Source organism: Plasmodium malariae (assembly GCF_900090045.1).
Source record: "Plasmodium malariae genome assembly, chromosome: 11".
NCBI lineage: Eukaryota > Apicomplexa > Aconoidasida > Haemosporida > Plasmodiidae > Plasmodium > Plasmodium malariae.
In genome coordinates, this window is record NC_041785.1 from 1,116,175 (window position 1) to 1,128,927 (window position 12,753).

Here is a 12,753-nt window from a genome sequence, read left to right on the forward strand (position 1 = left end):
TTTGTTAAACATAATATGCAAAAAAAAAATAAAATAAAATAATAAAATAATAAATAAAAATAAAGTAACATTAAATAAAATAAAAATAATAATTATAAATATAATACAATAATAAGTATAATAAAGTACAATAGTAAGTATAATAAAGTACAATAATAAGTATAATAAAGTACAATAGTAAGTATAATAAAGTACAATAGTAAGTATAATAAAGTACAATAGTAAGTATAATAAAGTACAATAATAAGTATAATAAAGTACAATAGTAAGTATAATAAAGTACATAGAACGGATATTTCTTCAAAACGTTTTACAAAAAAGACAGATTAGAATATTGTAGTTGACCCGTGTTCATAAAAGAAATGAGACGTAATACATAGGGCGCACAGGAAATAAAAGGGCTACTAAAATATATGCATATATTATGTATATGTGTGTGTATATCTGCATGGATGTGTGTAAGAATATGCGAAATATGAATGTAAATATCAGTCAGTTGGACGACACTGTTAGTAAACACGAGAGTGGTATAGAGACGAAAGGCGATATAATAATTAGTACAAAAAAAGAAAGAGCGAGTAATACATTCATAGAAAACAATTCATCAAACGAAATAAGACAAAATTTAACCCTTCGTTACCTGCTATTTTCTTTAAATTCGAATAATAACAAAATAAATAATCCTGTAGAAACGAAATTACATGAATTTCGTAAACTACATGAACAGCAAGGAATGCAAAAACTGCACGAATTGCATGAATTACGATACAATAATAAATGCGGCAAAAGAGAAAAATGCCTATTCCTTAAAAGTTATAATATATATTATGATCAAAAAATATACAGTAAGAATATACAAAACAATAATCGGAAAAATGGTCTCTACATAATAAAAGGGGGTCAACAAAAAGGAATGGAAGAGCAGCAAAAAAAAATACTACAACAAAAGAGGAATCCAGTACAACAAAAAAGAATAGAATTGCAACAAAAGAGGAATCCAGTACAACAAAAAAGAATAGAATTGCAACAAAAGAGGAATCCAGTACAACAAAAAAGAATAGAATTGCAACACAAAAGGTATCAAGTACAACTAAAAAGAAATCAAGCACAAATAAAAAATAATCTATGTGTAAAAAATACATACCACATTAACAATAGTTCATATATTAAAAACAATTGCATCAATTACTACGCTCATAATAACTGTACTGGTAATGCTACATGCAAAAGTTCATTCTATAATAATACAAATAATTTTTATTTTAAAAAATATAACTGTAAAAAAATAAAAAAAGATATCACATCCAGAAATCTAAACGATGGTATATATTTTAACGCAAGTGGATATAAAACAAGACAGCTATGTCAAAAGATGCACGCAATAAAAATAAACAACATGAACATGATAAAAGGTATGCACACCATGAAAAGCACCTCACCTATCAAAAAAGATAATAATATTTCCTCAAGTGCATTTCAGAGTCAAACGTATAATAATGCTAGTTGTACTACTACAACTACTGCTACTATTGTTAGAAAAAAAAATAATATCTTTCCTCAAATGATTAAAGGGGAAAACAGAAATAGTAAACAACCGTTTAAAGTATACAGTAATTTGATTGATAACCTATCTATATTAGGAAGGAAAAAGACCTGCAAAATGGGGGCCTCTAAAAAGAACAGTTACCAGAGCAATAGAAGACATATCAACAGTAACATTAATATTATTAGTGAGAATAGTAACAATAGCAGCAATAACAAAAGATACAGTAGTAATAGTTACAATAACAATGTTTACAGTATCAATAGCGACAATAATTTAAAGAGGAAGAATAATTCAAAAAAAAAAATGTATAAACACAAACACTGGCAAAGTGGACATTACAATGGCTCGCTTAATAAACCCAAATCAGTTACTCCTTGTTGTAAAAAAAATTTTATTTTAAACAGTTCATTGATCAATCTGAAGAATGATTTAAATAATAACCCTCTCTCTTGTGCAAAAACCTTTAGTATTAATTACTCCAAAGGCAGTAGTAACAAGGCCACAATTATGTATCGTATGTTACATAATATTAATGATACAACTAGAAGAAGTAATAATCAAATAGTAACATGTACAGGTAAGAACGAAAGAGGTATTTTACTTAATAAATATAAAAAAACAGATCTATCCTCTTCATTTTTATATCGAAGTTTTCGTTTTTATTATTCGAAAAGAAAAAAAAAAAAAAACTGTTCTCTATGTTCTTTATCACCTGAACATATGAAAAAATTGTTTTCAAAAAGTAGTTACAAGAAAAAAATAATTCATCAACCTACGATGACTAACCAATTAAAAAACACTAGTTACTATATACATTTATTACAAAATGGAGAAAAGGAAGCTCAAAGAATTGTAGATCAAGCATATAAGAATAAGGAGATCTTAAGAAAAATAATGTATAAAAATGTAGAAGAAGAAATAGAAAAATTTAAACTAAAAGAAAGATTAATTTATGAGCAAAATTGCAAAAAAATGGAACAAGAAATAAAAAATTCTGAACAGGAAATGCAAAAAGAGATAAAAATTATTATTTCTGAAACGAAAAATATTTTTTTAAAAATTGATGAAATAGTTAATTATATTATAAACAAAATTGTTAATGTTGATTTAACACTTAGTTGTAATTTATTAAAACATTATTTTCCAATGAAGGACCTTCTAAATATTTATTTATCAATTGAAAAAGACGAAAATGAAAAACGTAACATGACAAAAAAAGACACGATAATAACTGACGACCAAGGAAATTCCTCAATTCTTCATTACAATCAGTACAAGGGTGCATACACAATTGTGAAATTTGGCTCCTTTTGGACTAATATAAGACATAGCAAGTGATTTTTTCTCCTCTTCTAGGTTTTTGTGTTTTTGCATTTTTGCGTTTTGCCGTTTCCTTAATTGGATGGGCTTTCGCGCAAAGAGATCTACATGCACACACACGCGTATACGCATATGTACACGTACATACACGTACATACACGTACATACACGCACATACACGTACATACACGCACATACACGTACATACACGCACATACACGTACATACACGCACATACACGTACATACACGCACATACACGTACATACACGTACAGTTGTACATTTTGTAAATTACAATAACTTTATAGATATTTTTTCACTTCCTCCGCATGCCCATATGATGGGTCTGATTTTAAGAATATGACTCTAACTATATTGTTTTTTTTATCTTTTTGCAAATTTTTTTTTTTTTTTTCTATTCCTTTTACTCATTTTTTTACAGTTGTTTATCATTACATGGATTATGATTTTCTTACCTCTTTTATACTGAAAAGCGAATTAAGTTGAGTACTAGCTTCTTCATCATTTGCATTAATGTATTTTACATATTGTAGTAACTATTTATAGTTTTTTGTAATTTATCATTTGATGTACTTTACATATATCTTTTTATTAAATCTGTTTTGGTACATTTCCAAATTTAAATCGTCTTATTTTACTTTTGTCTTTGCTTTTTTCTTTATTTTTCTTTCCTTTTTTTTATTCTTTGAACTTAATGCTGATAGAATATAAAGTTCAAAGTATGTGTATATACATATTAAAATGGAAAAAAATGTTAATTCAAAAGTTTAGTTTTTTTTTTTTTTTTTTTTTTTTTTGTGTGTATTTTAAAAATGAAACGTTGGAAAATAAGTTATTTTATAAGTAAAATTGTTCAAAAATGAAAAAAAAAAAAAAAATTATGTACATGTACATACATATTATAACATTACAATATTACCATACTGCAACATTACTTATGTAGGTATATCCCTTTTTAGTTCACAGATTTATATCAAAGTTTATCCATACAAACTGTTTTTTAAAAAACGTAAAAAAAAGGAACAAAAAACGAACAAAAAAGTAGCCATTCTGCTTATTCGTTTTGGGAGATCTTCTTTGTTCTTTCATTATCAATAACTTCCACCTAAAAAAATAAAATAAAATGGAATAGTAAGGTACAAGTAAAAAATGCGTAAAAATATAGTAAATACAAAAACAAATTATCGCGGAATGAAATATTATTCTTTCTGCCTAAAATGTGAAAACCCATGTTGTTGCAGATATGCAAAAATATTAATATATGATAAAAAAAAAAAAAAAAAAAAAAAATATGAATAAGGCAAGGTAAAATAAAATAGCGGTCATCCTTAATGTTCTGCAACGCATAATTCTATATATTTTCATTTAATGCAATTTTGTTATTCATGAACAGCAAAACACATGTATTTCAGAAAAACATTTCTCTTCCTTCAAATAACAGTTTTAATAAAAATATATCCAATTTTAAAGATTACCAATGAATTAATTTGTTGTTCATCAATAAAATTTAATGCGTCTTCTGTAAGTAGAGCAACTTCTACATTTTTACTGCTTAATTCAACAACCTGTTAGAAGAAAAATAAAATATGTACACACATTTTTGCAAAATATATGAAGTCTTTATGGATATTTAAGTATCTTCAAATATGTGTAAGCAACCATCCACATAAATACGTACGTACATAAGCGTGTACATAAACATTTTCATAAGTATTTAAGTACGCATTTGCCTTCTTATGAATATTAATTCCATGTGCAGGTGTTACATCATATGGACTTGATGTGCTTACCTCAAATATAGCCTTTAGTGCTAAAAGAAGGCATTCATTTTTTTCCATATTTTCATGATAATTTTTTTCTAAAAATTCCTGTACAACCTTTGCATTTTTTCCAATAGCTTGAGCTTTCCATGATGCATAAATGCCACTAGGTTCTGTTTGATAAATACAAATTTCTTTGTTATTTTTAAATCCTGCTATTAGAGTTGCTATTCCAAATGGTCTTACGCCACCTCTATGAGTAAATTTTTGTTGAATTTTTGCCACATATTTAGCAATATAATCAACAGGGGCAGGTTCATCCATGTTCAAATAATATCGTTGGCACTCTAGACGGGTCTGAGGTGTTCAAAAGCGAACAAACAAAAAAAAAACAAAAAAGAAAAAATCTATATGCGGCTTAATGAAGTAAAATGCAGTGTAACAAAGTATAATGTGATATATATTAACTTATAAGCTAGTTAAAAAAAAAAAAAAAAAAAATTATGCACATAATTTCAAATTACCTTATTTACTAAAACCCTTGCGTCCGCATTTAATCCAGCAAAAGCCAAACAATTATGTTCATCAAGTTTAATCAATTTTTCCGTTGTCCTTGGATTTTGCAATTTTGGAATATTCTTTTTTTCAACAGCTAAAACAGCGAAATTTGTGCTTTTTATTGCAACTGCACACCCTCCTTTTTTAACTGCTTCTAGGGCATGCTCTACTTGTAATAAATGACCATCTGGGCTGAAAACTGTTATGGCTCTATCGTAACTCATTTTGTCTTTATATTATCAGTGCTACTGCTGTATCTAATTATAGTTTTGATTATACTTCTAGCTCTACCTCTAATTATACTTGTTTAGTTTACTACAGTTATGCAAAAAAAAAAAAAAAAAAAAAAAAAAAATAGGGGATATACTTAATTTATCACTCTTGTATCATGTATTGTATGAATACATAGCACTTATACATACATAGGAACAAAATATTCTTATATGTGTACATACATCCATACATACATATGTATATACAAATATATACATACATGCATCTCTCATTTATGCCAATGAAAAACAAACAAAAATGGAGCCCGAAGGTAAAACCTAGAATGTATAGAAGAAATGTATCAAGAGAAAAATGATAAAAGTAAAATAAAAATTAAAATGGAAAAATGAAAAAAGAGAAACAAAAACGATATAGAAATACACTTGACATAATAAAAAAATATAAATAAATAAACAAGGTTAGAACGAAAGTACGTTAAATACAGAAGAACAATAATAATCACACGGTAGTAATATAAAACTTTAACCCTATACATGATAAAAACAAATTTTGTCAAAAAAATATTTACATATAATATTATTAAAATATAGTACAGTACCAATTTACACAGCTCCAAATAAACACAGTTATTATATATAAGGTCCTCTTAGGTTATGATAAAAACTAGTATATATATATCTGAAATGGTAATTTTAAAAAATTAAAGTATTATATTATATTACATTTTGCTTTTGTATATTAATCCAAAACTAAAAGATAAATGCAAACGTGGAATAGGCACATATAATATTTATACATACATATATATGTACAAACGTACTTACGTACATACGCGCATAATACATATGCTTGTACTTAATTTTCACGAGGGTGGAATACTATGTACCTACTTCCTTTAAGAACATTATGTATTGCCGCTACTGCATGGCTCTTCCTCTTTTCTTTCTTACACCAAATAACAATTGTTTTAAACAAAATATCGTTCAGTAACATTTGCTGAAAAAATTATTAACACTGTTTGCACAGTAGATTGTGTTAGTGAAAAATAAAAAAAAATAAAGTCTGTACATATATTCAAATATACCAATTTTTTTTTTTTCGAATCGAATTATTTCTCTCTTTTTTGTATATATACGTATGTATACATATACATAACGTCATTCTGTGTTAATACAAATGTTCCATTTTGCTTAGCTTTACCATAATAAGTACAATTATCCGTGTATGTATGCATGAACGTATTTATGCATGAACGTATTTATGCATGAACGTATGTATGTATGAACGTATATATGTATGAACGTATGTACTTATGTATGAACGTATGTACTTATGTATGAACATATGTACTTATGTATGTATATATGCATATATGTAATATATGAACGTACATATTTGTGGTAATATAAATTTTTCAAGTTTTTGTGCTATCCTTTTCTCATCTTCTATTTCACATTTTTTAATTGCCCCTTTAAGGAGATGTGGCCTTGTTTTCAATTATTTTATTAAAACACACTGAGTAAACGATAAGATTAATTTTGTGTTACTCTATTATATATTACATTTTAATAGCTGTTATACTTCTTCATACGAGCGCGCCCCTTTTTATTACGTTTTTAATAGTATATATGCATGGGTACATACATGCATGTGAATATAAGTATATATGAATATATATATATATACCCGTACTTGTATATATATGTATGCCTACTCACTGTGCTATCCTTTTCGTTAAGTTACACAAAAGTACATGAACTGTGTGTAGCGGGTCGAAATACACTCAAGCCTTTGTTATAAAACAATTTTTTTTTATTCAAATATTAGTAAAATAGAATAGTATGGCAAGAAGATATGATAGCAGAACAACTACATTTTCACCTGAAGGAAGATTATATCAAGTGGAATACGCCTTAGAGGCAATAAATAATGCAAGTATAACCATAGGAATAATTACAGATGAAGGAGTAATATTAGGAGCAGATAAAGTTTTTATATCCAAACTTATTGATAAAGCTAATAATTTTGAAAAGATTTATAAAATTGATAATCATATATTTTGTGGAGTAGCAGGCTTAAATGCAGACGCAAATATTTTAATAAACCAGTCAAGATTATACACGCAAAGATATTTATATAATTATAATGATATTGAGCCTGTATCCCAGTTAGTTGTTCAAATATGTGATATAAAACAAAGTTATACTCAGTATGGTGGGTTAAGACCATATGGAGTGAGTTTTTTAATTGCCGGTTATGATATGAAAGAGGGTTATCAACTTTATCATACGGATCCTAGTGGAAATTACTCTGGGTGGTTTGCCACAGCCATTGGTACAAATAACCTTACAGCTAGTTCCATTCTCAAACAGGTAAAACACACGCCACTGACAGAGACAACTGATTGGATGTACACGTACACACACATATTTACTCACACACGTACATACACACATTTATGCATATATATATATATATATGCACATTTTTTTTCCTCTGAAATATGTTTAATTAAATGCATACAATTCGAAAGAAATTTTTTTTTTTTTTTCGAGCCAAATTGCCTTTTTTTTTATAAATTAGTCATATTTTCACTTATAAAAATATATTTATATATATATATATATATATATATATATATATATATATATATAGATGCATATAAATTTTTTTTTTTTTTTTTTTTTTTTTTTCAAAGGAATGGAAAAAAAATATGACCCTGCAAGAAGGTTTACTGTTAGCCCTAAAATCACTAGCCAAGAGTACAGATAGTGAAGTGCCTAAAAGTGAAAAAATCGAATTAGCCTATTTATCAAACAAAGATGGAGAATTTATTCAAAAATATTTAACAGAAAAAGAAATAGCAGATTTGATTAAGATATATACAGAAAAATGTGTCAAAGAATGAATATCTTAGCGTTTTTTTTTTTTTTTTTTTTTTTTTTTTTTTTTACACCCTACATCCTTCTACATTGTATAGTAGCTTCTACTATATTCAATCTTGTAACTTTACATTTTGACTGCTTTTATTTTTTATTTTTTTCATATTTTCATTATATTTATTCATTTTTATTTTATACCCTTTTCATTTTGCATAGACCGTGTGTGTTCCTATGTCTATGCCTTTTTCTTCTTTTTTTTTTTTTTTTTTTATCCAATAAGTTTTTAACACATATGAACGGTTTATTTTAAATTTAAAAAAAAAAAAAAAAAAAGGAACCACAGTAAAAAAGATCAATACTTTTTATTAATTTATTTATATGTTTATATACTTATTTATATATTTATTTATTTATATACTATATTGTTCATCTATATATTTAATTACCTACTTTTTCTTTTTTTTCTTTTTTTTATTTTTTTATAATATCCTCATTTTTTGTTCTACTTTTAATTTAAAAAGGTTCGCATGTATATATAATACGTATGTCAAATGGCTAAAATGAAATTAAAAAAAAAAAATATATATGGCTATACATATTTTAGCAAAATTTCATGCATTCTGAAAAAAAAAAAAAAGAAAATGCACATTTAACGAAATACCAATCTATCATTTGTAATACAATTCAGTGGTTGCTAGTTTAAATTACTCCATTAAGTTTTCGATTAAATTGGCGTACTTAATGTTCCAACTGTTTTTTGCAAAATGTTCCTTACTATTACATACTTTAGTTATTAACAAATGGGAATATATTTTCCATGTATCGTATATCAACATGCATATATGTATTACCATATGTTCATATTTATATATATGTACACATACGCATGTATGTACGTTCGTATGTATGTATATGTCTACACGATCTGGGCACCCGTTAGCAACGCACAATCATTCCACACCCTAAGAAGAATCCAAAACTAATTGCTCCACCTATTACTGAAACGGGAAAAATGAACAAATTTTTATGAGCAATGGAAGCATATAAACCTGTCAAGCTACCAAAAATACCACCAACCATTGTTCCCATTTTTATTCCCATTTTTACACTTTCTAAACATGCTCTTGTTCTATGACTTAAATTAAAATCAAAGAAATTTGGTTTATCATCATAAAAAGAGGAGTCTATAATATTACTACTTGTATATTTTGAAAAATCTTCATCATACTTATTATTATATGAGGTATCTTCTTTAAATTCAAATTTGGGAGGTGCAGTAAACCCCTTAAATTCTGTTAATTTATCCTCTTTTACAGATTTTGGTTTTTCAGGTGCAGATGCTAAATAATTGCTAAAGGGGGGTGGAGCTACATAATCGTCATACTCTGACTTTACTTTTTTATTTTCACTTGAATCTTTCTTTCGAAACCAATTCATATTGCTTATACGTTTATGAGCTTGTACATATGCATATGCATGTACATCTAAATAAATACCGTTACAAATACCTTAATACATACATTTGCATATGCCCTTATTATATGCGTACTTTCATTATATACATACATATATTCTATATATATATATATGTATTTATGTATATATGTATATATGTATATCCTCTTTTTGATCTACTCTGAAATGACATAAAGCATATTTTTATATATACTGTAAGTTTCTCTTTTTTAATTGTACATAAAAATATAAATAATAGAAGTGTATATATGCATTTTAACGCATTCCAGAATTCGGAGAAAATTTGCTTAAAATAATTATTAGGAAACGAAAACAAACTTTTCTTTTATTTCATAGTAAATACTTCATTTTTTGGTAAGTATTATATATATTTATGTTTTTTAAAAGCTATCCAATTATTATTATTATTATTATTATTACTATTTATTATATATATTTTTTTTTTTTTTTTGCATTACGGTACGTCATGTTCATAACTTGACAATTCGGTTTAATTTTTATGAAAAAAATTATATCAACATATTCACATAAATATTATACCAGTATATATATATATATATATATATATGCATAGGTACAAATATATTTAAATATACTTACAAAATATGTTTCATCTTACCTATCTATGCGCTTTCTCGTTAACGCTTTATTTCTCATCATTTTTGTAAAAATGGTTTATACTCCTTTTTACGAAATTGCCATTTTGAATATGTCCTCAATTTTTGAGAAAAATGGTAAGAGAGAAAAATAATCAAACATGAGTTAGGGTCCAACATCCATTTGCCTTATATATATATATGTATGTATGTATTTATGTATGTACTTATGTATGTATGTACTTATGTATGTATGTATGTATGTATTTATGTATGTACTTATGTATGTATGTATGTATTTATGTATGTATGTACTTATGTATGTATGTACTTATGTATGTATGTATGTATTTATGTATGTACTTATGTATTTATGTATGTACTTATGTATGTATGTATGTACTTATGTATGTATGTATGTACTTATGTATGTATGCATGTACTTATGTAGTATGTACATTTAATTTCATTGGTATGTTCGAATTATGTACCAATTTATTTGCAAACAAGCTCAATGAAATACACCCCGTGAGAGGAGTTAAAAATATAGCGTTTCCTGTTCTTAACCTATAAGCCTGTTTTTTTCCCTTTAACAGTTTTTCATTTGGACCTAAATTACAGGAACTTATTTAAGTGGAGTAATAGAGTTGTAAATACATATGGAAAGAATTCATTTGTTTAGATTAATAATAATCTTATGTAGTTACTATTTCCCGTATAATATGGTCTAAAATAATATGCATGTCAAAATTACGTGCAGGAAAAATGAAAGAAATTAACAGAAGAATATTTTATTATATTATATATAATAAGGTAAAACAGCTGGAGGAGGGTACGCGTTTTTTCGTTATTTAAATTTTCTGAAAAATTAAAAGGAGTAAAATTGTAAAAGTCGCAGAAATAAGCGATAATGGGCCTTTATTTTATTTCATTATTATTTTTTTTTTGTATTTTATTTAATATTTTTTTTGTATTTTATTTAATATTTTTTTTGTATTTTATTTAATATTTTCTTTGTATTTTATTTAATATTTTCTTTGTATTTTATTTAATATTTTTTTTGTATTTTATTATTTGTCATTATGATGGAAAACTTTTACAGCTGTACGAACGAGTACTTCGTCATATTTCAAGACGTGTGTTTACTCTCAGCGCATAATAATGCTGTGAACTGCGTAAATATATATATATAATATATATATGTATGTGTGTAGCTTCGTTAACAGTTGGTTTATTTTCTTTTTAGAAAAGCTTAAACGAGTTCATAAGGCACATAAAAATGAATAAGATAAACGAAAAAGGAAAAAAATAAGAAAAATGAATTTATAAGGGAAAAAAAAAATAATAATAATATAATACACAATAAAACAATAGGACACTTAGGGAAATAATTTTTTTATTTCCCGTTACCACTTGTTAAAGAGAAAAAACAAAAAAGAAAGAATTGTAAAAAACGTTTACTATAACCTATTGTTTTAAAGTATTTAATTTTTTACGTAGTAAATTTAAGTATTTAATTTTTTTTTTTTTTACATATTTTATTTGCATATACATAAAAATATACATATATTATATATATGAGTAAAACAAATTATCCTATTTACATTTATATATCGTCTAAAAATATAAACATATATATATATATTCCATTACGCATACGGATTTGTAAAATTCCATTTTTACTAAAAATAAAATTATTCAAATTATTTACCTTTTTTATATTTTTTTTTGCATATCTAATAAAAAACAATTATTTTAATTTTTCCTTTTAAATTAGTAATGCTAATGTTTCATATCGTATTTACATTTTTATTATTTAAATATACAAATTTTTAAATGCTATTATATTTTCCAAGATTTATAAAGAACAATTTCTTTTTTTTTCCACTAAAAACGGAAGGCATTGTTAAAATTTGTTCTCACATAATAAATATATATATATATATATATATATATTGTAGTTATATTGCATTTATTTTGTACATATATGTAATGCATGTATATAATATGTATGTATATCTGTAAGCATATTAGTACATATGTAAATGCATATTTGTATATATATATATATATAAATATGTAATAATATGTATATATGAATATGTAATAATATGTATATATGAATATGTAATAATATGTATATATCTTGTTACTATTACTTTGTTTGAATTATTCATTTTAAAAGGCAAAATTATTATTGCATCAATTTTCAATAATTATAGAGAAAATAAAAAAAGCAATGATTTGATGGATTTTCTTGATTGTTTTTGTTTTTTGCAATGGGTTTTTTTTTTTTTTTTTTTTTTTTTAAACACAATATTTTATTTTACATACGCAGATGATTTTTTAATTGTCGGCT

The 12,753-nt window shown here is 25.4% G+C and overlaps 4 protein-coding genes across 4 annotated transcripts; 2 read left to right on the top strand and 2 right to left on the bottom strand.

Moving 5' to 3' along the window:
• Positions 1 to 475: 475 nt before the first annotated feature.
• PmUG01_11031800 (conserved Plasmodium protein, unknown function) lies at positions 476 to 2,884 on the top strand (the record flags this gene model as incomplete). Its single annotated transcript, XM_029005970.1, has 1 exon — positions 476 to 2,884. The coding sequence occupies one exon, from the start codon at positions 476 to 478 to the stop codon at positions 2,882 to 2,884; it is 2,409 nt and encodes an 802-aa protein (XP_028862506.1).
• Positions 2,885 to 3,942: 1,058 nt separating this feature from the next.
• Positions 3,943 to 5,430, bottom strand: PmUG01_11031900 (proteasome subunit alpha type-7, putative; the record flags this gene model as incomplete). The annotated part of the gene is made up of 4 exons (XM_029005971.1): positions 3,943 to 3,993; positions 4,364 to 4,453; positions 4,679 to 5,005; positions 5,173 to 5,430. The coding sequence occupies 4 exons, from the start codon at positions 5,428 to 5,430 to the stop codon at positions 3,943 to 3,945; spliced, it is 726 nt and encodes a 241-aa protein (XP_028862507.1).
• A 1,851-nt stretch (positions 5,431 to 7,281) lies between these two features.
• PmUG01_11032000 (proteasome subunit alpha type-4, putative) lies at positions 7,282 to 8,348 on the top strand (the record flags this gene model as incomplete). Its single annotated transcript, XM_029005972.1, has 2 exons — positions 7,282 to 7,812; positions 8,139 to 8,348. 2 exons carry the CDS (start codon positions 7,282 to 7,284, stop codon positions 8,346 to 8,348), a joined length of 741 nt encoding a protein of 246 aa, XP_028862508.1.
• Positions 8,349 to 9,258: 910 nt separating this feature from the next.
• ROMO1 (reactive oxygen species modulator 1, putative) lies at positions 9,259 to 9,759 on the bottom strand (the record flags this gene model as incomplete). The annotated part of the gene is made up of 1 exon (XM_029005973.1): positions 9,259 to 9,759. One exon carries the CDS (start codon positions 9,757 to 9,759, stop codon positions 9,259 to 9,261), a length of 501 nt encoding a protein of 166 aa, XP_028862509.1.
• Positions 9,760 to 12,753: the final 2,994 nt, after the last annotated feature.